At 43.8% G+C, this 23,132-nt stretch overlaps 1 protein-coding gene across 1 annotated transcript in view; it reads left to right on the top strand.

Moving 5' to 3' along the window:
• Positions 1 to 23,132, top strand: part of KMT2D (lysine methyltransferase 2D) — a 233,551-nt gene that overhangs the window by 127,097 nt on the left and 83,322 nt on the right. Inside the window, exons 26-33 of the mRNA XM_069758349.1 lie at positions 933 to 996; positions 3,399 to 3,625; positions 3,756 to 3,829; positions 10,650 to 10,700; positions 10,939 to 12,687; positions 12,774 to 12,947; positions 13,072 to 13,214; positions 13,618 to 15,497. Coding sequence (XP_069614450.1) covers positions 933 to 996; positions 3,399 to 3,625; positions 3,756 to 3,829; positions 10,650 to 10,700; positions 10,939 to 12,687; positions 12,774 to 12,947; positions 13,072 to 13,214; positions 13,618 to 15,497 — 4,362 coding nt within the window. The remainder of the gene's footprint in view (positions 1 to 932; positions 997 to 3,398; positions 3,626 to 3,755; positions 3,830 to 10,649; positions 10,701 to 10,938; positions 12,688 to 12,773; positions 12,948 to 13,071; positions 13,215 to 13,617; positions 15,498 to 23,132) is intronic.

The following is a 23,132-nucleotide window of genomic DNA, read 5'->3' as shown; positions in this document are numbered from 1 at the left end:
TCGGGGCTCGTCTTGAGGATGTAATCAGAAGATTAATTTGGTATAAGGAAAATGTCCGATCCTATGGGCTTGTACACTCTGGCCCTCGGCTGTGATACCATCTGTGCAACCCTGCTGGCGGCCTTTTAATCTGCCCTTTTTGTTTGTGCGTTTTGTTTTTTTTAGATATTTTTTTTTTTTAAATTGGAACCGGTCATGTCCTTTGTTTGCTATTAAACTGCCCCCATTGTCTTGTTAGTGATGCACGTTGCATCACTAACATATTTTTCTCAAGCAAAATGTCCCATTATCTCGAAAATCACTTTCTATACTTGAGGGTACGTTCCCACTTTCAGGATTTGCTGCGGGTTTGGCCAGATGTTACCGAATAGCGGAGTGGATAGGCATGTGGATTTTCCTCACTTTTGCAAGTATATGGGGAAAATCCACATGTGTAAAAAAAAAAAAAAAAAAAGTATCTCTCTGTCCGCTAAGTTGCATATTAGGGGCGAACATTCTGCAGCGTAAAAACCACAGCATATCCTGACTGTTGGATTGTACCTGATGATTGCCCCACATACCTTCTGTATCAGTCTTAGGCTGCCATCACACTATCAGTATTTGGTCAGTATTTTACATCAGTATTTATAAGCCAAAACCAGGAGTGGAACAAATAGAGGAAAAGTATAATAGAAACATATGCACCACTGTATTTATCACCCACTCCTGGTTTTGGCTTACAAATACTGACCAAATACTGCTAGTGTGACGGCAGCCTTAGGGGTGGGGATCTCTAGCTTTCCCGTCACAATCATTCAAATGCCTTTTCTTCAAATACTCCACACCAGTCGCATTGTAATTCCGTATGTCACCGCAATCTCCCGGCGGATCCCGCGCTTGTGCAGTGATTGTGTGATTTTTGAGTATTCATTGAATGACTTGTGGCATTTTAGGTGTGACCCTTTCATCGAATGTTCAACTGGATCCTTTTTCGCAGTCTGGTTTCCTGGACTCTAGGTAGGTGCAACTGACATTTCTCCTTCGCCTCATGTTTTCTGTTTTGTGACTTAATTATCGTTTTGCTACTGTAACTTCTATGAAAGGGTTTTTTTTTGTTTGTTTTTTTTAACATTGGGTTTCATTTATTGACTGCAGCTCGAGAAAAACCTTCAAGATGGAAAGGTGATATATATTATAAAAAAAAAAATTACTGAATTGTGTGATGTCACATGGCAGAGGTGAATTAATTTAGCAGGACAGGTTTTAAAGTTATATTTTTCCCTGCCGCAAAGTGAACTGCTACCATACAGATAACTAAATCAAAAGAACTACAGGATGAGTTCGGCTTCTTTCACACTAGCGTCGGGCCATTGTGAGGTGCGGGGAGGTGGGGGAGGAGTTCCGGCTGCGCATGCGCGATCGGAAAAAAGCGGTCCGTCGGCAGCAAAAAACGTTACATGTAGCGTTTTTTTGTGCCAACGGTCCGCCAAAACACGACGCATCTGTCGCATGACGAATGCGACGTGTGGCAATCCGTCGCAATGCGTCGTCAATACAAGTCTATGGGGAAAAAACGCATCCTGCAAGCACTTTTGCAGGATGCGTTTTTTCTGCAAAACGACGCATTGTGACGGATTGCAGTTAACGCTAGTGTGAAAGTAGCCTTACTGTCAAAAATGAAACCAAGCACAAACAAGGTATATGGGGCTGGGAAATTAACCTTAATAATAAAGACTTCCCCCATATAATCATACTATAAAGATAGGATCATGTACATTACGCACCAAAAAAATTGAGTAAACTTGAATCACCAAATAAATAAAACATTACATTTTATTGATATAGTTTAAAAAGCATATAAAAATCGTTCAGAGGACTGCATGAGTAACACAAGTCATAACGGTCAGGCCAGGGCCCAGGTATTGTTATTATTATAGCGCCATTTATTCCATGGCGCTTTACATGTGAGGAGGAGTATACATAATAAAAAGTACAATAATCTTGAACAATACAAGTCACAACTGGTACAGTAGGAGAGGACCCTGCCCGCGAGGACTCACAATCTACAAGGGATGGGTGAGGATACAGTAGGTGAGGATAGAGCTGGTCGTGTAGTGGTTTGGTCGATCGGTGGTTACTGCAGGTTATAGGTTTGTCGGAAGAGGTGGGTCTTCAGGTTCTTTTTGAAGGTTTCAATGGTAGGCGAGAGTCTGATGTGTTGTGGTAGAAAGTTCCAGAGTTTGGGTGATGCGCGAGAGAAATCTTGTATGCGATTGTGGGAAGAGGAGATAAGAGGGGAGTAGAGAAGGAGATCTTGTGAGGATCGGAGGTTGCGTGCAGGAAAGTACCGGGAGACGAGGTCACAGATGTATGGAGGAGACAGGTTGTGGATGGCTTTGTATGCCATGGTTAGGCTTTTATACTGGAGTCTCTGGGTAATGGGGAACTAGTGAAGGGATTGACAGAGGGGAGAGGCCGGGGAATAGCAGGGGGACAGGTGGATTAGTCGGGCAGCTGAGTTTAGAATAGATTGGAGGGGTGCGAGAGTGGTAGAGGGGAAGCCATAGAGCAAGAGGTTACAGTAGTCGAGGCGGGAGATGATGAGGGCATGGACTAGGGTTTTTGCAGATTCTTGGTTTAGGAATGTACGGATCCGTGAAATATTTTTGTGTTAAAGGAGGCAGGAAGTGGAAAGGGCTTGGATATGCGGTTTGAAGGAGAGATCAGTGTCGAGGATTACCCCGAGACAGCGAGCTTGTGGGACTGGGGAGAGTGGGCAGCCGTTTACTGTAATGGATAGGTTCGTTGGGGGGGGGGGGGGGGGTCAGGTAGAAGCAAGTACCAATGATACGAAATAATGGTATATGGCTGCAATGAAAAAATGATAGGGACATAAGATTGAATAACATATGTATGTATATATACCGTAATTAGTTCAATCTTCTGTCCTCATCATTTTTTCATTGTGGCCATATACCTTTATTTCTTATCTTTAGTACTTGCTTCTACCTGGGCCCTGGCCTGACCTTTGACTTGTGTTACTCATGCGGTCCTCTGAACTATTTTTATATGCTTTTTAAACTGTATCAATAAAATTGAATATTTTATTTGGTGATTCAAGTTCACTCAATTTTTTTGGGGGGGTGTTTTAAGGATGGGATTCATTGAAAGGAGGCACTTCTCCCAACAGCTCAGACCATAGTTGGCTGAATTGTTTTGCCCATGATCAGTCAATCCTTCATGTCTGTCTTTATCATTGTATTAGTGATTGGTAACATAAAAGCTAAGGTGATGGGGTCTGGTGTTTAGGCAGATAATGAATAGCATATGTATTCTATACCTTTCCATTGTCATCAGTTATTAATTCAGTGGAAATTTTATAGGGTTGATCTTAATCTGGTGACATTTTCGAAATATAGGGACAGGAGTGGTTTGTTCAGTCCTGAGCACTGTGACACTGATGGCTCATTGACGACGGCATCTACCCCTACTACACCGACCACAGAGGGAGAAACTGATGGCCTTTCCTACAACCAACGGAGCCTGCAGCGTTGGGAAAAAGATGAAGAGTTGGGGGAGCTTTCTACCATATCACCAGTACTGTACGCAAATAAAAATTTCCCCAATCTTAAGAAAGACTATCCCGGTGAGTCAATGCCGACTTCTTGTTTGCACGCAATTGTAACTGTAGAAAAGATAGTTTACTTAGTGACTGTACAGAAGAAGCCATTAGATTTTTTTTTATCTGGTGCTAAACTACTATCTTGATATTTTAGACTGGTCAAATCGATGCAAGCAGATCATGAAGCTCTGGAGGAAAGTGCCAGCACAAGACAAGACTCCTTATTTAGTAAGTGTTGAATGATTCTTTAAAAACTTGTATTTATTATTCCCCGCTAAAATGTATTTCTTTATCGCTTCATTGGGAGACACGGGTAACTTTGGGTGTATGCTGCTGTTGGACACTAGGCAAAAAAGGAAAATAGCTTTCCTCTTCAGTATACACCCACCGACTGGCTTCAAGTACCTCAGTTTAAGCCTCGTGTCTGTAGGAGGCAGACCTGGATGTGCTACCAGATCTGCATTTTCCCTTTCACGTTCACGTTCCCTGTTTGTATTTATTAATTTTTTCCCTTTGTCTTTCAGGTTCTCCTTGGGGTAACAGGGTGTAATTTCTCACCCCGTTTTTTTTGAGACCGAGAGAGCAATGTGGTGTCACCCACGTAGTCCACTCTCAAACCCGCAGGCAGGACCTAATCCCCTGTCACCTTTACGGGTGTTTCAGGATGATTTCCGGTGGCTGGCCTTTGCCTTTACCTCGGAGAGGGCTGGGAGGAAGACGGTGGTCACCAGCGGAGGCCTCCCTCCTTCTTGTAAAGGACTGATGCCTTTTCTGCACCATCTGGATACTGTGCGGGAAGGAGGATCCCAGATTCCCACTGGGGACACTTGCAGTCACACGCTGTTTTTGTCCAGTGGGAGGCATCTTTCTCCTCTTCTTTTGAGTGTGGCCACGACCCCCGCAGCACACGTTTTTTCGGCGCGCTTTCTCCGCTCCTATAACGGAGCTTCTCCTTCCTGGCTGTTCACGCCCCCGACGTGTCAGCCAATCGGAGCGGGACTTTAATTTTCGCTGGCAGATTGTCCTGGCTGTTTACTCCCCTGGTGTGTCAGCCAATAGGATGCTTGCTTTCTTTTTTTGCCCGCCGGCAGTTAGCAGCGCTGTGGGACGTGTGCTCTGCACATGAGGGGACGCCCTGCAAAGGGGGGACACAGCTTCCACATTTCTTTCTGCGAGTTGTTGCTGGCATCGGGTAGGCTCTGTTCTTAACGCTCAGGATGTGAGCACACCCCTCCCTCCGGAGTGGGCTGTTGCCATGTCACAGTCGGTCTCCGACATGACAGAAGTTTCACAGTCCCTGGTTCAGGTCCTCGAAAGACTATCACATTTGTCCAATGCCACTAGTGCTCCGAGTGCCTCTCACGGTGATTGGCACGCACTTGATCGCGACCTTCACAGGGACAAATCGGGCACAAGGCAAAGGAAGTGGGCTCTTTCAGTTTCTTCCTCCAGTTTTCCATGTCCCTCTGCAACCTCCTGGATGTATTCCTTCCCCCATGCCCCCTCCTGGGAGGTGACTTTTGGATCGGATGTGGATTCCCAGTCTGAGTCTGATATTGGTCAGACCTCAAAGATGCAGGATATGGTCAATAGCCTTATCTTGGCAATTACCAAAACGCTGAACCTAAAGGAGGACAAGGCACCTGCTCAGGAGCAATCTGTCTCCTTCAAACAGGTAAAACCTCCCTCCCGGAATTTGCCTAATCACAGGGAATTTGAAGCGATTATGTCCAAGCACTGGTAACACCATGATAAGCTCTTCCCAGGAAGGAAGCAGCTCGATAGTCTCTATCCTTTTAGCCAAGACCTCGATGGTAAATGGGCAGAATTTCCTAATGTGGATCCGTCGGTCTCTCACCTGTCTTCTGAGACAGTCTGGTCTCTACCGCATCATACATCCTTTAAGGATTCTATGATGGAATCCTTGGCTAAGTCAGCTTTTGAAGCGTGTGGCGCCTCCATCTGTCCCATTTTAGCCTCCACCTGGGTGGCAAAGTCCATATCTGCCTGGGCAAGAATGCTTCGCCAGGGTATCTTAGCGGCAGCTCCTCCGGAAGAGCTGGCAGATTTGGCAGACCACATTGCACATGCTGGCAAATATCTTTTTGACTGCTTCCTTGGATGCGGTCGGTTGTTCCACCGGGGCTACCAGTAATATCGTTGCTATTCGCCACATTCTCTGGTTAAAAGCGTGGAATGCAGATCCACCGTCAAAAGTCCCTTACTCCTCCAATCAGTGGAAAAAATTAGTGAACGATATAATTCCATATGAGAACATATTATACAGGAACCGAGGTTGTCCCCAGAAATTTCATAGAATTTGGGAAAGGTGGTGTGACTCACCCTTGACACACCTAGCCCCTGGTGCCATGATTTCCTCAACCGCGAGATATAGTCCTTGAGGTTTCTCTTTTTCAGTGCATGAACGTGATGCTTAATGTGGACTCCGGAATGTTTGCTTATTATAACCTAAATTGTTACATACTCAGTACCTTGATAAACAACCTCTTGGTTGATGGTGCAATGCTGCTGAGAATACATTATGTTTAATGTTCTATTTTACTTGTTTTGTTTATTTTGTCATTGAATATCACTGATATTGTGCATGATGATTTGATGGATTACTTTGGTTTTTCACTGCAATGTCAAATGCCTGTTATATTATTTTGTGGAATCTTTCAATAGAGAGTTTAAAAAAAAAAAAGTCCCTTACTGGCCTTGCCTTCTGAGGCTCTAGACTTTTTGGGTCCAAACTGGGTCAAATAATTTCCAATGCTGTCGGCGGAAAAAGCACCTCGCTTCCCCAGTCCAAGCCTAAATGTCTTTTTAATAAGAAGAGGTCACTTCAGTTTCATTCCTTTTTGGCCCTTTTCTGCTTCAGGAGCTTACGCCCAGCAGGACCGCTCTTCTGCCAAGGGGAAAGAAAGAAGCTGTCTTTCAAGCCTGCTCCTTACTGGCGTCCAAAGGGTTGCTCCTTCAAGTCTTCAGGGTCCTGCTCCGACAGATTTTCCTCCGCGTGAAGGGTCACCCCCACCCGGGAATCTCTCCACGGTGGGAGGCCAGCTTCTTCTCTGCCAGGACGCATGGCTATCGGTGGTCGATGGTGCCTGGGTCAGAGAGATAGTGAAGTCCGGTTGCAAAATCCAACCCCCCCCCCCCCCCCTCCCGAAAGACGTTTCTCTCTGTCTCGCCCACCAAGACTCCCGTCTCGGGACCCAGGGATTCTTCAGGCCGTCTCTTCCCTACTACGCACAAGTGTAATCGTACCCATTTCCAAGAACAAACTGTTTTCAGGGTTCTACTCCAATCTTTTCGTAGTCCAAAAGAAAGACTGATCGCTTCGTCCAATTTTAGACCTCAAGAGACTGAACCGTCACGTTCGGATCTGTCATTTCAGAATGGAGTCCCTACGTTTGGTATTCGCCTCCATGGAACCAGGAGAATTTCTTTGCTCTGTAGACATTCAGGATGCTTATCTTCACATTCCTGTTTGTGTTCAGCATCAGAGATTCCTACAGTTTGCGATCCTGAAGGACCACTATCAGTTCACGGCTCTTCCATTTGGCCTGGCCTCTGCCCCAAGAGTATTCATGAAGGTCATGGCAGCGGTCATGGTCATCCTTCGTTCCAAGGGGATTCTCATAATCCCTTACTTGGACGATCTTCTGATCAAGGGGCCGTCCCGATGAGACTGCGACCTGAGTCTTCAGATCTCCTTGGACACTCTGATCTGTCTCGGCTGGATTGTCAACAGAGAAGTCCTCCCTGACCCCAGCTCAGTACCTGGTGTTTCTGGGCATAAGGGTCGACACGGCCCAAGCCCGTGTCTTCCTTCCGAAAGAAAAGTTTCTCTCTCTGCCAGGGGATCCGCATTCTAAAGCAACCAACTCCTCTCGCCCTATGGTCCTGCATGAGAGTTCTGGGGAAGATGATTGCCGTAATGGAAGCTGTGCCTTTTACCCAGTTCCATACTGTCCTCTTCAGCTGGCCCTCTTGTCTGTTTGGGACAAGAGGACAGTCTCCCTGGACCGGCTCGTGCTTCTGTCCCTCAAGGTGAGGCAATCCCTGATCTTGTGGACGTTATCTGCCTCAGTCCTACGCAGGATGTCCTTCCTCCCTTTCCAGTGGCAGGTCATCACCACCTATGCCAGTCTCCTCGGTTGGGGATCGGTCTTTCTTCATCACACATCACAGGGTCGCTGGAACGTCCAAGAAGTCGCTCTCCCCATCAGTCTTCTGGAGATCAGGGCAATTTTGCTTGGCCTTTGCTGCTGGCAATCCCTCTTCGCAGGCCAGCCGGTCCACATACAATCGGACAATTCCCTTGGCCGTGGCTTGCATAAACCATCAAGGCGGGACTCACAGGAAACAGGTTGATGGCAGAGGAAACAAGAATTATGCGATGGGCGGAGCATCACATTCCCTCCATATCAGCCGTACACATTCCGGGGGTGGATAATTGTGCAGCCGATTTTTCTCAAGGTTGCGATGCCCTAGTGGTCCCAATTCCAATTCTTTTTCCGCCTCTCCCCTTGATTACGAGAGTTGTGAAAAAGGTAAAGGCGTAAGGAATCCTGTAATCCTGGTAGCTCCAGACTGGCCAAGAAGGGCCTGGTATGTGGAGAGGGTGAACATGCTCATGGATGCTCTCTGGAGGCACCCAGACCGTCCAGATCTTCTCTCACAAGGCCTCCTCTTCCACCAGAGTTCAGTCTCTGAGTTTAGCGGCATAGTCGTTGAGGCCGCAGTCCTGAGGGATGCAAGTTTTTCTCATCAGGTCATTCAGACCATGATTGGGGCAAGAGAAGCAGCATCCTTACGTATCTACCACAGATACTGGAAGGCCTTCTTTCGGTGGAATGAGGACAACAATTTGGTCTCTCTTTTTCCCTTCCTTCCATCCTGGGGTTTCTACAAGCGGGTCTTGATTGTGGTCTGTCTCTCAGTACCCTAAAGGGTCAGGTTTCCGCTCTCAGTTCTTTTCCAACGAAATCTGGTTTCTCATTCCCAGGTAACAACTTTCCTTCAAGGAGTCGCCCGCCTGGCACCTCCTTAGCGTCCTCCGATAGATCCATGGGATCTTAACCTTGTCCTTGGCACACTCCTTTTGAGCCCAATCAAGACATTTAATTTTCTCTCCTGTCATAGAAAGTTGCCTTCTCAGTTGCCATTATGTCCATCAGGAGAGTTTGAGTAAGCGGCATTATTCAGCCGTTCTCCGTTCCTGATTCTACATCAGGACAAGGTAATTCTCAGACCCGTTCCTTCCTACCTAAGGTGGTCTCTTCATTTTATATTAATGAAGAAACCTTCCTTCGTTTTCTATGTCCCTCTCCTTTCCATCCCCTGGAGAAGTCCCTCCACAAGTTGGATCTGGTCAGAGCCATCCGAGTCTACCTTTCTAGGACTGCTTCCTTTCGCCACTCTGATGCCCTATTTGTCATCTCCAACGGTCGTTGTAAAGGGCTCCCTGCTTCTAAATCCACTATTGCCTGTTGGATTCGTTTTTTACAGTATTGGAGTCATACCGAGTGCAGGACGAACAGCCTCCTCCGGGGGTGAAGGCTCCACTCGGGCGGCGGGAGCTTCCTGCAGGTGGCGGTTATGCATCGGTCGACCCAAGTCTGTTTGCGTTGCCTTATTTTCTGGTTCCCACCCTAGGGACTGCTTTGGGACATTCCATGGTTACCTGTGTCATCCAATGAAGCGATGCGATAGAGGGTATTTGGTTCTCACTGTAAAATCTTTCTTGGAGCCTTCAATGGGGGACACAGCACCCTCCCTAACTGTTTATACCGCTTTTGGGCCTATGTGCCTTGTTGTTGGGTTGGTACATATGTTGAGTGGTTGCTTCTCCTACTGCTTTAACACTAACTGAGATACTTGGTGCCTGTCGGTGGGTGTATACTGCGGAGGAGGATCTATTTTCCTTTTTTGCCTAGTGTCAGCATAGCGACAGTATCATACACCCATGGTTACCTGTGTCCCAATGAAGGCTCCAAGAAAGAGATTTTACGGTGAGTAAAAAAATTAATCAGAATGTAAAGATGGATTTTTGACAAAGTGTTGTCTCGTGTTCATTAATAGTTAAAATTGCAAAGTACTTGTAAAAACAAGCAAATTTTCAATTTACTACTTATATAAAAAATCCTCTGCGAATTAAAACTAGCTCCGTTTAAGATCGATTGTTCACTGCTTAACAGCCTAGGTTACCAGTTACATTGGCATGACCAGTGTCCTAGGCAAGAAACATTCTTGCAAGCTTTTTCCTTAACCGCTTGCAAGCACACCTCTGAAGTGGATTGAACTCTTAAATCTGGCCAAGTCAGTGTCCCAGCGCTACTCCCATAATGCAAAGTCAAAGTTTGTCTGTACTAGCAGCACTGCCAAACTGTCACTTTAAGGAGTGCATCGTCCTCAGAAAGCAAAATTCACACATTCGTATGGCATATCACGATGTCCAAACACCAACTTCTGGAACCCAGTTCTGAACTTCACAGCTATGAAGCTGAGTTCTGGTCAGAAGACCCGCGGTCAGTCCGCAATTTGGGCACTGTGACATCAGAATGTGTGAATGCTTGAAACATATCAGTGCCGAGAGTCCCGACAGGTTCCCCTCAACCCCTTCACTCTAGGAAGAGATAGATATATGTATATATACACTTTTCTGTTGATGTCGCTATATGAGGGCATGATTTTTTACAGGATGAGATGTAGTTTTTAAATGTTACTAACAATGTACGGAGAAATGGGGAAACCATTGAAAAGTGGGATTAAATCTTTAAAAATAAATAGAGGCAATTCTGACTTTTTTTTTCTTCTTTTTTTAACGGTGTTCAATGTATGGTAAAAAATTACCTGTCAGTGCTATTCTCCTTGTTACTACAATTGTTGCAATACCAAATTTGCATAGATGTTTTCTTTTTCCACTTAAATAGAAAAAAAAAAGTTTGCGACTAAAACATTGTGGTTTGGTAATGTTTTAGGAAGAATCAGTATAAATGTGGAGGGTACCAATACTTACGTTTTACTATTGATCTTTCTATAGCAAAAGGCCAAAGACAATCGTGCCGCACATCGTATAAACAAGGTACAGAAGGTAGGCGCCTGCTTTATAGAAAGTAACTAACCTCGCCACTAGTTTCTCTCTGTTCATAGCTGCTGCTTGCTATTCCATATTAACCCATTTAATCTAATCTAATCTTGTATAAGCATATGCATATTTATCTTCTGCCCATTCAGCAAGCCTGTAGTCATATTATGTTGCATATTAATGTATACCCTGCAGCCTATACAATATATTCTACTTAGTGTATATTTTGCTTTGGTCTCTATAGCAGGCAGAGAGTCAAATCAACAAGCAGTCCAAGGTAGAAGGAGTACGAAAAGCAGAGCGTCCAGTTCTTCAGCTTCATATTCCCATGCACCCTGGTTCTCAGTCTGGATTAAGCCATGACTATCGAGGTGCATCTTCAGGAGGACAGGATGTCTATATGTCTAGTGGCTCTGCAATGTCTACCTCCTCAGACTTGTTTCTAAAACCTTCTTCAGCAGGCACTCCTGGATCAGAGTCATCTGACATTTTCTTCAAATTGCCTCCTCAGTCTCCATCCCAGGAGCACTTTCCTAGTTCACCTGCATATTCGTTGGACTCCCGATATCCGTCTTCCTTGACACAGTCACCAGCCTCTGCTGGGGCATTTCAAACTCTTTCTGGGGCAGAGCACCAACCTGCACTGAATACACAGAATGCAGCCACTTGTGTGGAGTATCCGCCTTCACGTGCAACCACTCCACATCAGTCAGAGGCATTTGTCAAGCCACGATATCCTACCGGATCTCTTGATAACCTTTCATTAATAGGGAGTCCTAGTTCAAGGTCTTTTCAATCAAATGAATCCTCCAGCAAACCTGACACCATGCTGTCTCCTACACGTTACAATGATAAGAGACAAACTGATGGAATCCTCCTTCAAATTAAAAAGGAAGAAGTTGGGCTTGGATCTCCTGGCTTTTCACACAGCGCTGGTTCTGATGGAACACCTGAGATGAAATATGACGTATTTAAAGCGCCCCTAACACCTCGAATGTCTCAGTTAGAGCCGCACAGTCCTGCTTCATCACATCGGGAACCACATATGCAAGCACAAATGGCATCACCTCAACATCATTCGGAAATGTACAGACAGACTTCAACACCATACATTGACCCTTTCTCGCAGCCTCCATTAACTCCGCGACCTCAGCCCATAGAAAGTCGACCTTTGTCTTCTGACCCTTTTGCTCGTGTCCCAACAAGCCCACAATCCCAGGGAAGTTCGCATTCCCCTTTAACCCCCAGACCATTGTCAACCGAAGCATTTTGTCCCTCACCAGTTACACCACGATTTCAGTCCCCAGACCCTTATTCTCGTCCACCTTCTCGACCCCAGTCGCGAGATCCATTTGCACCACCTCATAAACCTCCCCGCCCTCAGATGATAGAAACTGGTTTTAAACCAACTGCACAACTTTCTCACTCCAATCCCTCTGGTACCAACTACCAACAATCACTAGATGTTCACCAAAAAGTTCAAGTTGGCCAACAGCAAAGTTTATTTGCTCGTTCACCAGGAGCAAGTGTCTATCAAAGTTCTCAAAACCAGCTATGCTTTACTTTTCCTCATTCTCCTGGAGATGGTGTCAAAAGTTCCCCTTCTCACCAGCCACATGCAACTCCCACCCATTCCTTGAACAGCCATTTTACCCCAAACAAACCACAAATCTACACTTCTCCAAACAGCAGTACAGTCCCCTCCTTCCACCCTGCAGGTAGTCCACACTCCTCTGGCAACAGTAACACTTCAGACACTTATGTTCAGTCTCCACTCCGACCTCCTTCAGTTTTACCCCAAGAGGCACCTTATCAGTCCCCAGCCTCTAACCAGCGTGCAGGTCTCAATTCTCCAGCAGAAAAACCTAGAGAAGATATGGCTGCTATTCCAAATGCTCTTGGCAGTACTGGTAGGGATGGGCCGGAGCTACAAGGAACAGCTGATGCTTCCCTAAGCAATCTCAGTCAGTCTGAGCAAGAGAAGCAAAGACAGGTATTTTATGTGTTTGTGTTTGTTGTAGAAATAATATTAAAATATATATAATATTACTAATTTTGAACTGCCCTTAATTTATCCAGCGTCAAAGACTTCGGGAGCTCCTCATTAGGCAGCAGATCCAGAGAAATACCTTAAGACAGGAAAAGGAGGCTGCGGCCGCAGCTATGAATACTTCACAAACTGGATGGAGTGGAGAACCTAGCGGACAAGGCTATGATCAGTCCGGTCGTGTAGTCATGTATCCACCTTCACAGGTAAAATGACGTGTGCCATGTAATGGATTGTTTGGTTGTGGCAACAATTATCATACTAGAATTCATGTTGACTTTTCCTTAAGAGAATTTTTTGTTCTTCTTCCACACATTACATGCAATGCAGGAAAAGGGTCTTGGAGTGATCAGCGCTTCAGGGGCTGCAAAAATTCCTGGGCAGATAGTAGCTGCACCATCGTTTCCACAAGAGGAACGTTTGAATACATCTTTGCCTTCTCCATCTTCTGTTTCTGTTGATGGTTCTGCCAGGTAAATTCAAATCATAGCTGTCTGCACTTCGAGGATCTGAGAGAATTTATGCTAGATGGTGGCTTTCTTTATGAATTCTTCTGTTGTTAAATGCCTTTTTTTCCACAACATTCTGTTTTTTTTTTTTTCCCCCCAAGTCATTATAATACCATTATAAGTAATGACCAGAGCAGACCTTCTTAATTTTATGACCTTTTCTTACCTGTCTGAATTGGTGCCTTGTAAAATACCATGTTAACCTTTTAAAAATGATCACTTGGTTTCTGCTACCTGATCAGATGATCATTGAGAAATGTTAAAATTAAATTTATATGCCACCTGGGAATCATGTAATATGTAATGGTATTTTTTCACAAGGTGATATATTCTGAATACGGTATATGATACTTGTTTCTCTCTTTAGACATTCGGCTGAAGGAACTCAAGCCCTGTTTACGAGGGGATCTTATTCTGATCAGCAGCATGTTTGGCCGTCACCAGTTACAGGACAGAGGACTCTAGCACCGATCCGTTTTCCAGAAGGGAACAGGCCACCATCAAGCCCAGCAGTAAATAGTGGAGGTGTAGTTCGCCTGCCGTTTCCTGGGGATCAGGTCACGGTTGGTGGGGCACCTTATATTGAATTGCGCCATCATGGACAAAAATTGCCTATTGGAATTCCCTTTTCATCTCCTGGTCCTCAGAATAGGCCTCGCTTCTATGTGCCAGGTGAAGGTGCCAATTCCACTGTAATAACAGGAGTAATGAGAGGAGATGGAAATCCGTTGCAGGTACCTGTAATGAGGAGTCCTTTATTGCAGACTCAAAAAACATTGACACCAACTGTTCCTCAGGCAGGAAATGTAGGAGTCTCACAGGCTATACAAACAAAAGTTGCATCTGCCACAGAAATTACACAGCAACAAGCTAATGTTCCTCCACAAAGCAATCTTCCGACTGAAGGCTCTAAGGTAGGATCTGCTCCTGGCCTTGTAAGTGGGAGAGTCCAATGTGAAGATCCACCAGAATTAGATGTTGATTTTGATACACACAAAGACCTGGAAGACGATGATCTGGCTAATTTAAGCCTTGATGTTGCTAAAGCTGATGATGATTTGGACAATCTTGATAATCTTGAAACAAATGACCCTCACTTAGATGATCTTCTAAATGGGGATGAATTTGATCTTCTTGCTTATACAGACCCTGAGTTAGACACTGGTGACAAAAAGGACATTTTCAATGAACACTTGCGCTTAGTTGAGTCTGCAAATGAGAAGGCTGAAGAGGAAGCAATGCTTAAGCTGGAGCCTGATATTGTAGAAGCAAAAAAGGAAAGCCTTCCAAATGAGTTGCGAGCTAGTGAAAAAATGGAAATGACCAAAGATCGACCACCAGGGGCTATGGGAATAGGTTTAGGTTCACATATTTCAGGTAATAGTAACACTTCTCAAGTGTCTTCCTGTGAGGAAGCAAAGCAGTCTGCATACACAGGGGATTTAAAGCCAAAGCTAGAAGACAGTGACCTGAAGACCAACACCTGTCAATTTTCTGGAAGCAATTCGATAGTTAAGAATGAAATGTCTCACAATGCTGCAAAGGTATCATTTGGAGCAAGCATGTTAAAAACAGGAGCTAATGTGCACAATTCAAATTCTGTCCAAACAAACAGTGCACCCCTCTTCCCTAGCAAAGATTCCTCTACTGCAGCTAATCCAAATAGCTTAATTTTGGGAAAATTCGAGCTGGATGAAGGCCCACTGGGTTTGCCATGTTCACGCCACTCTCCTGCAGATGATCTGGATAAGATGGAGAGCTCTCTTGTAGCTAGTGAACTTCCGCTTCTTATTGAAGACCTTCTTGAACATGAAAAAAAAGAACAGCAGAAAAAGCAGCTACTCTCTGCACAGCATACAGAAAATACACAATCGCACGCAATGATCAATACTGCAATGTCCAATCAGCCAGGGCCTCACCTTCAACAAGAAGGTCATCAAGCAAACATCGTAGGACTTGGGATTGTGCCCAGACATCAAGGGATGGGGTCTACACAACAACTGTTACCTCCTCAACAGCAGGTGCAACAAAGACTTATTGGTGTGCAAGCCAACTCTACTTTGGAGTCTCCCATGCATACTTCTGCTAACCAGAGCCATGTGCTTAGTGGTCAGCACTTGTTACAAGCTAGTGGACCTCAACAACAGGCTCTCCCTCCCAAGCCAGTCATGGGGCAACAAATGGTCATGAAGCAGCAACCGATGGTTGTACAGCAGCAGCTGACTAATAACTTTTTCCCAGACACAGGTATGTGTGAGATATTAGCTTGTGATCCTAAAAATGCATATCACTTTCAGGACGCAAGCTTGTTTTAACGTATTCAAATGTCATTTGATTATGTCAAAAACACATTTTCTCAATCGACAATCTCTTATAAATGTTTGTGTGTTCATGGCCATAGTCCTTTCACAAAAATAAAGGTTATCTGTTTTTTTTTAATCGCAAGATGTACTCCAAAACAGTGTGCGGTAGGGAGAGGTAAATAAGCTGCTGACATTTGACAGTAATCTACCTGCCATTAGGTTAAAAAAAATTTTTTTTTTCTTCTTTACCTAAAAGTTTCCAATTGGGACCCCCCATGCACACTAGTGATTTAATTTCAGCTGTCCAGCCAGATTGAAGTTAAAGAACCACACCAGCGTGTTTTTTTTAAAATCACACTGCTGGAATGAAGCTTTACATGTAAGTCTCCTGCCCTCTTTCTGATACTCACCTGCCGCCTGCATCTTTTTCCACCGCTGTTCCCATCAGTCTATGGCGACAAGTGACCTGACAGTAGCTCCAGTGTTTCGTGGAGTGCTGTGTTTCATGCTCTGGCTCTCATAGACTTGCATTGAGCGATTGTGATTTAGCGTCTGACTTTCGGCCAGTCAGAAGTTGTGGGCACAAGATGACATCATTAAAAGGTGAAGCCACCAGAAGGAAGTATCAGAACTGGGGTAGTGGGCTTACATTTAAAGCACCACTCCAGTGCTGAAATAACAATATGCTGGAGTGGCGCTTTAAGCCGGCATTCATATCACTAATATATGTGGTCTGCCTTATATTGTTCAATATGCTTTTGGGCAAAATATATGAAGTGTCACCAAGCTATCAGCATGATGATCTAGTTAAAAAAACATTACTTTTAACCCTTTCACGACATCCAGGAGGTGCGTTCTTGCATGTACAGTGGTACATGATCCACGCGGGCTCACTCAGAGTGCCGCTGCAATCCAAAGCATGTGTCGACACTAAACTATAGCCGACATCCTGCGGCAATGCGCAGAATCTGCTAGCGCATATTGCAGGCATTTAACCCCGCTGTCAATATTAACATCAACATTGATCAGCATAGTGGAGTGAGGGAGCTCCATTCTCTGCTTGCCTTGTGCCCATGCTCTCCATGGTGACCCTGGGGCCGAAAGATGACCACCGGGTCAGCCATGTACAGTGACCTGTAAGCTCCTGCTTAGAGCAGGAACTTACATGCATCCTACCTGTGTGCAATGCATTGATCTAATGTCCTGCAATGCAAAAGCTTTGCAGATTATTAGATCAGCGATCATGGCAGCCATCCTGGGACAAAATTTAAAAAAAAAATCACAAAATAAAGAACAAAAAAAAGTATTACAAATATATATATATATGTATATTAAAAAAAAATAAACAAATTACACTTTTGGTACCGTCATCCACAATGACTTGCCCTATAAAACTATCCCATTAGTTAACCCCTTCAGTGAAAAAGTGACAAAAAAATGCATTTCATCATATTACTGAACAAAAACTGGAATAAAACGCAATCAAAGTCGAATGTAAATAAAAATGGTGCAGCTGCAAAAGTCATTTTGTCCCAAAAAAACCAACCCGCCATACAGCTCCATCAGCGGAAAAATGAAAAATCTTATCGTTCTCAGAATAGAACAATGCAAAAACAACTTTTTTTTAACTTTGTGTAAAAACTACAAAACCTAAAAAAGAATAAATGTCGTATTGCTGTAGTCGTTCGGACCCGAAGAATAAAGTTGTCATCAATTTTACCACACTGTGAATGGCATAAAGGAAAATTCCTGAATTACTGTTTTTTGTTTTTTTGTTCTATCTCCCAAAACTCGGAATAGAATGAGATGTCAAAATGTTGTGACCGAAAATGGTACCAATGAAAATGTCTGCTCGTCCCGCAAAAAAACAGGCTGTCACATAACTATCGACAGAAATTATTGCTCTCAAAACATGGCAATTTCAAAAACTGTTTTGCAAAAAAAAAAAGCGTCTTGGTGTGTGACAGCAGCCAAACATAAAAACAAAAGCTATAAATCTGGTATTGTTGCACCGACCAGAAGAATAAAGTCATCTAATCACTTAAACCACACAAGGAAAGACGTAAAAATTAAAACCAATTCTTAACCTGCTGTTGATTTGTTCATTTTGTCTCCCAAAGATCGCAGCATCACATTTATCCTGCGCTCTTTGCTGAGCGCTTACACTGGAGTTTCCATGTAAATCTCTAAAATATGTGACTCGGAAGGAACCCCCGGCAGAAGATTCCCTATAATGAGGTAGATGGAGGCACTGTGGATGCTGACTGGCTAATGATTCATTGGAGTCCACAGTTTTGTGCACCTCAGAAAAGGACACAAAGGCCAAACAGAATCCTGAGTAACTTTTCTGCCTCATTGTATTGAATGAATTCTCTGTTATGAAAAATGTTTCCGATAAAACCTTCAACTCAATTCACACACAAACCAAGTCCCCTACTCTGTTCTGTCATCTGTCAAGGTAAATATAGGGGGCTTCCACGTTACTGTTAGCACAAGCCCTCTGGAAAAGTGCTATGGCTCCTGGCCCCCCCCCCCCCCCCCCCCCAAAAAAAAAAAAAAAAAAGAAATCAATCGAATTCTTCCCTTTCAAATCCAAAAGCCCCACAGTGTACCTAAGCCACATTTAGCGTCCAAATGTTTGGCATCTCTGTAGCGATGAGAGCTACTTAATTTATGAGGTCCATGTCTCCAGAATCACGAGCTGGGCACTACAGCACACCAGGCACTACAACATACTGGCCACTACGATGGCAGATTTTGCAATTTTCACTCGCCAACATTCACTGGTGCGTGTGTGTAACAAACCTCCGTGGAGTCAAGATAGTATGCACCTGTAGATAATTTCCCAGAGGGGTGTCATTTCCAAAATAAGATCACTTGTGGGGGGATTCTGCTCTTTGTGCACTTCTGTATATTGAGTCCACAAACTATTGTACAATAATTTGCTCTGAGTCAAATAGTGCTTTGTCACTCCCACGTTTTTCCGTGTGGCTAAGCAGCACTGTACAGCCACATATAGGTTATTGCCACATTCAGCAGAAATTGTGACAAATTTTGGTGTCATTTTTACCTATTTCCTTGTTTTGAAAAATGTAAAATCTGGGGCTAAAACCATTTTTGTGGCAAAAATGTAATACCGTATATACTCATGTATAAGCCGACCCGAGTATAAGCCAACCCCCCTAATTTTGCCACAAAAAACTGGGAAAACTTAATGACTCGAGTATAAGCCTAGGGTGGGAAATGCAGCAGCTACCGATAAATGTCAAAAATAAAAATAGATACCAATAAAAGTAATATTAATTGAGACATCAATAGGTTGTGTTTTTGAATATCCATATTGAATCAGGAGTCCCATATAATGCTCCATAAAGTTTATGATGGCCCCATAAGATGCTCCATATTAAAATATGCCCCATATAATCCTGCATAAAGGTTAATAATGGCCCCATAAGATGCTCCATAGACACATTTGCCCAATATAATGCTGCACAAATGCTGATTATGGCCCCAAAAGATACTCCATAAAGATATTTGCCCCATGTAGTGCTGCACAAACCTTGATTATGGCCCCATACAGACACTTGCCCCATATAGTGCTGCACAAACGTTATGACCCAATACAGACACTTTCCCTATATAGTGTGCACAAACGTTATGGCCCCATAGATGCTCCATACAGACACTTGCCCCATTTGCTGTTGCTGTGATAAAAAAAAAATCACATACTCACCTCTCCGACGCTCAGGCCCCTGGCACTTTCAATATTCATCTGATTTCGTTCCGGTGCCGCTCCATCTTCAGCATCTTCTGCACTGACGTTCAGGCAGAGGGCGCGCACTAACCACATCACCGCGCCCTCTGACCTGAGCGTCACTGCAGAAGACGCTGAAGACGGTGCAGCGTCCGGAACGAGGAGCAGGTGAATATCGCGCGGCGCTCCCCCTCCCCATTATACTAACCTGCTCCTGGCGCTGTGCAGTCCCTGCTTCCCCGACGCCGCAGCTTTATCCTGTACTGAGCGGTCACCGTTACCGCTCGTTACAGTAATGAGCGGTATCATGTGACCGCTCAGTACAGGAAGAAGCTAGGGAGCTGGGGACCTGCAAGGACTGCGCCACGAGTAGATGAGTATAATTAGACAGCCCCCGCTCCCCCTCCCCTGCCGACCCCTGGGTATGACTTGAGTATAAGCCGAGAGGGGGACTTTCAGCCCCAAAAAATGGGCTGAAAATCTTGGCTTATACTTGAGTATATATGGTAATTTTTTCTTCACCGTCCAATGGTATAAAATTCTCTTGTCAGTATAACTGCACCCCTAGATGAATTCATTAAGGGGTGTAGTTTGTAAAATGAGGTCACGCTTGGTGGGTTCTGCTTTTATGGCACCTCAGGGGTTCTGCCAATGTGACATGGTACCTGCAAACCTTAACAACAAAATCTGCATTATAATATAGCGCTCCTTCCCTTCTGAACTTTCCACTATGCCGTAGTTTTTGACAACATATGAGGTATTGGTGCACTTAATTTCGTAACAAATTGTACATTGCCCACTTTCACCTATTATCCCTTTTAAAAATTGAAAATTTGGAGCCAGAAAACAACATTTTAGTGGAAAAAAATGGTACTTTTCCTTTGTTATACAATTCTGTGAATCACCTGAGGGCTAAGGCTAGATTCACATTGCGTTAGTGCAGTCCGTTCAACGCATACGTTAAACGGACTGCTTTAACGCAAGTGCCAAAAAAGATCGCGTTTATGCGATCGCGCTAGCGCAGATGCTCTATCTGTGCTAGTGGCGACGGACCCGAAAATGCTGCAGACTGCGTCCGAGGGTCCGTCACAGAATGACGGCACATCGCTAACGCATGCCGATTATGACATGCGTTAGTGATGCGCTACATAATGGCAGTTAATGATTGCGCTAACGCATCCGTTACATAGCGTTAGTGCCGCTATGTAACGGATGCCGTCAGCGCATTGCCATTAACGCAATGTGAACCCAGCCTAATTGCTCACTACACGACTTGATGAATTCCTCAAGAGGTATAGTTTCCAAAATGGGTAACTTGTGGGTGTTTCTGCTACTTTGGCATGTTAAGGGTTCTTCAAATGTGACATGGCACCTGCAATCTGTTCCAGCCAAAATTGTGTCCCAGAATTCCTTTGGCGCTCCTTCCCTTCTGAGCCCTGCAGTCTGCCCAAATATTTGTTTTCAACCACGTATGAGGTATCTCTGTTCTCAGGAGAAATTGCGCAACTAATTGTGGGGTTCATTTTCTCCTGTTACCCTTGTGGAAATGAAAAAATTGGTGCTAAAGCATGTTTGTGGGGAAAATGCATTTATTTCATTTTCACGGCTCACCCTTATAAAATTCTGTGCACCAACTGCAGGTTTGAGGTGCTCACTACATTCCTTGAGCTGTGCAAACGCAACATGGCATCCGCTATCTATTCCAGTCAATTTTGAGCTCCAGAAAGTCAGTTTTCCTTCCCAGAGCCCTGCCTTGGGCCCAAACAGTAGTTTTCTTCCATATATATGGTATCGGCATGCTCTGAAGAAATTGCACAACAAATTGTACGGTTCATTCTCCCCCCTGTCGCCCATGTAAACATGCTAAATTTGGAGCTAAATTAACATATTCTTTTGTGAGAAAAATGTTCCATCATGGTCACCTCAGATGTGATGTCCATTAAAAGGAAGAAAAAAAAGTTTTGTATCTTTTGTTGGGGAAAAAAAACCCTCGAAATTGCTGAAAACGTTTTAACACTTCTATCTTCCTAACCCAAAAAAAACCTTTCAAAAATGAATCTGATGTGAAGTAAACATTTGGCAAATGTTTATTGATAAATTCTCTTGTGCAGCAGGACTAACTGGTTTAAGGATATAAATCTACTATATAATTGTCTAAGGGTCACTTCCGTCTGTCTGTCTGTCACGGATATTCATCGGTCGCGGCCTCTGTCTCTCATGGAAATCCAAGTCGCTGATTGGTCGTGGCAAAACAGCCCATTGTTCCAGCTTATGTAGATCCCTTTGAATCCTTTCTCTGTCTTCTCTAGTGTCTAGCTTTACATCCTGCAAATTTGATTAGTTTACCTTCAGTTCCCTTATCTAGCTCATTTATAAAGTGAGGCTGCTCAGATTTGTAAAATTTGGCAGGGTCAGGAAGGTGAAAACTGGGTCATGGCTTGAAGGGATTAACCCTTTTATGATGTAATAACTCTGGAACGCTTCAACGGATCCCGATGATTCGGAGATACTTTTTTCATGACATTGTACTTCATGATAATGGTGAAATTTCTTTTCATGTGACTTACTTTTATTTTTTTTTAAAAACAAACTGAATTTGGTAAAATGTTCACAATTTTCAAACTTTTAATTTTCATGTCCTTAAATCTGTGATGTCACACAAAATAATAAAATTTCCCACATGTCTACTTTGCATCAGCGCCATTTTGGAACCATTTTTTTTTTTGTTAGGAAGTTATAAGGGTAAAGAGTTGACCAGCAATTTTTCATTTTTCCAACAAAATTTACAAAACCTTTTTTTTTTTTTTTTTTTTTCTTTTTTTTTTAGGGACCACATCACATTTGAAGTCACTTTGAGGAGTCTGTATGATACCAAAAATACCAAAAAGTGACACCATTCTAAAGACTGCACCCCTCAAGTTGTTAAAAACCATATTTGAGAAGTCTATTAACCCTTCAGGTGCTCAGCAGGAATTTTTGGAATGTGGGGGGAAAAAATTAACATTAAACTTTTTTTCACAAAAACTTAACTTCAGATCTAGTGATGAGCGAATAGCATTGTGCTGGGGTGATTTCCGAGAATTTTGTAGTGCTCGGAAATTTAGTTTTTTTTTGTCGCCTCAGCTGTATGGTTTACCGCTGCTGGACAACCTGAATACATGTGGGAATAACCTAGCAAACAGGCATTCCTCACATGTATTCAGCCTGGCTAGCAGCTGTAAATCATGCAGCTGAGGGGACGAAAACTAAATGTCCAAGCTCTACAAAATACTCGGAGATCACCCGAGCATGCTCAGGGAGACCCGAGGACAATGCTATTCGCTCCTCACTATTCAGATCCAATTTTTTTTTTAATTTTGACAACGGTATCAGGAAAACATGGACCCCAAAAATTTGTCGTAGGTGGGGGAATACAACTCTTGAGGCACAGTGCAAAGTTCAGAAAGGAAGAGGCGCCATATTGGAGTTCAGATTTTGCTGGAATAATTGGAGGGTGCCATGTCACATTGGCAGAGCCACTGAGGTGCCAGAACAACAGAAACCCTCTATATGTGAACTCATTTTACAAACTCCACTCCCCAATGAATTCATCTAGGGGTGCAGTGATCATATTGATACAACATGTGCCTCACAGAATTTTATACCATTGAGCGGTGAAGAAAGAAGAAATTACATTTTTACCACTGAAATCTTGTTTTACCCCCAAGTTTGTAATTTTTCTAAGGGCTAATAGGTTTTTTTTTTTTTTTAACAAGAAACAGAGGTCCATTTTTTCTTTACACATAATCATGAAATATTTTTCAGGCACAGTGCAAAGCTCAGAAG

The sequence above is a fragment of the Ranitomeya imitator genome, chromosome 3 (genome assembly GCF_032444005.1).
Source record: "Ranitomeya imitator isolate aRanImi1 chromosome 3, aRanImi1.pri, whole genome shotgun sequence".
Classification (NCBI taxonomy): domain Eukaryota; kingdom Metazoa; phylum Chordata; class Amphibia; order Anura; family Dendrobatidae; genus Ranitomeya; species Ranitomeya imitator.
This window is presented reverse-complemented; position numbering and strand designations above follow the sequence as displayed.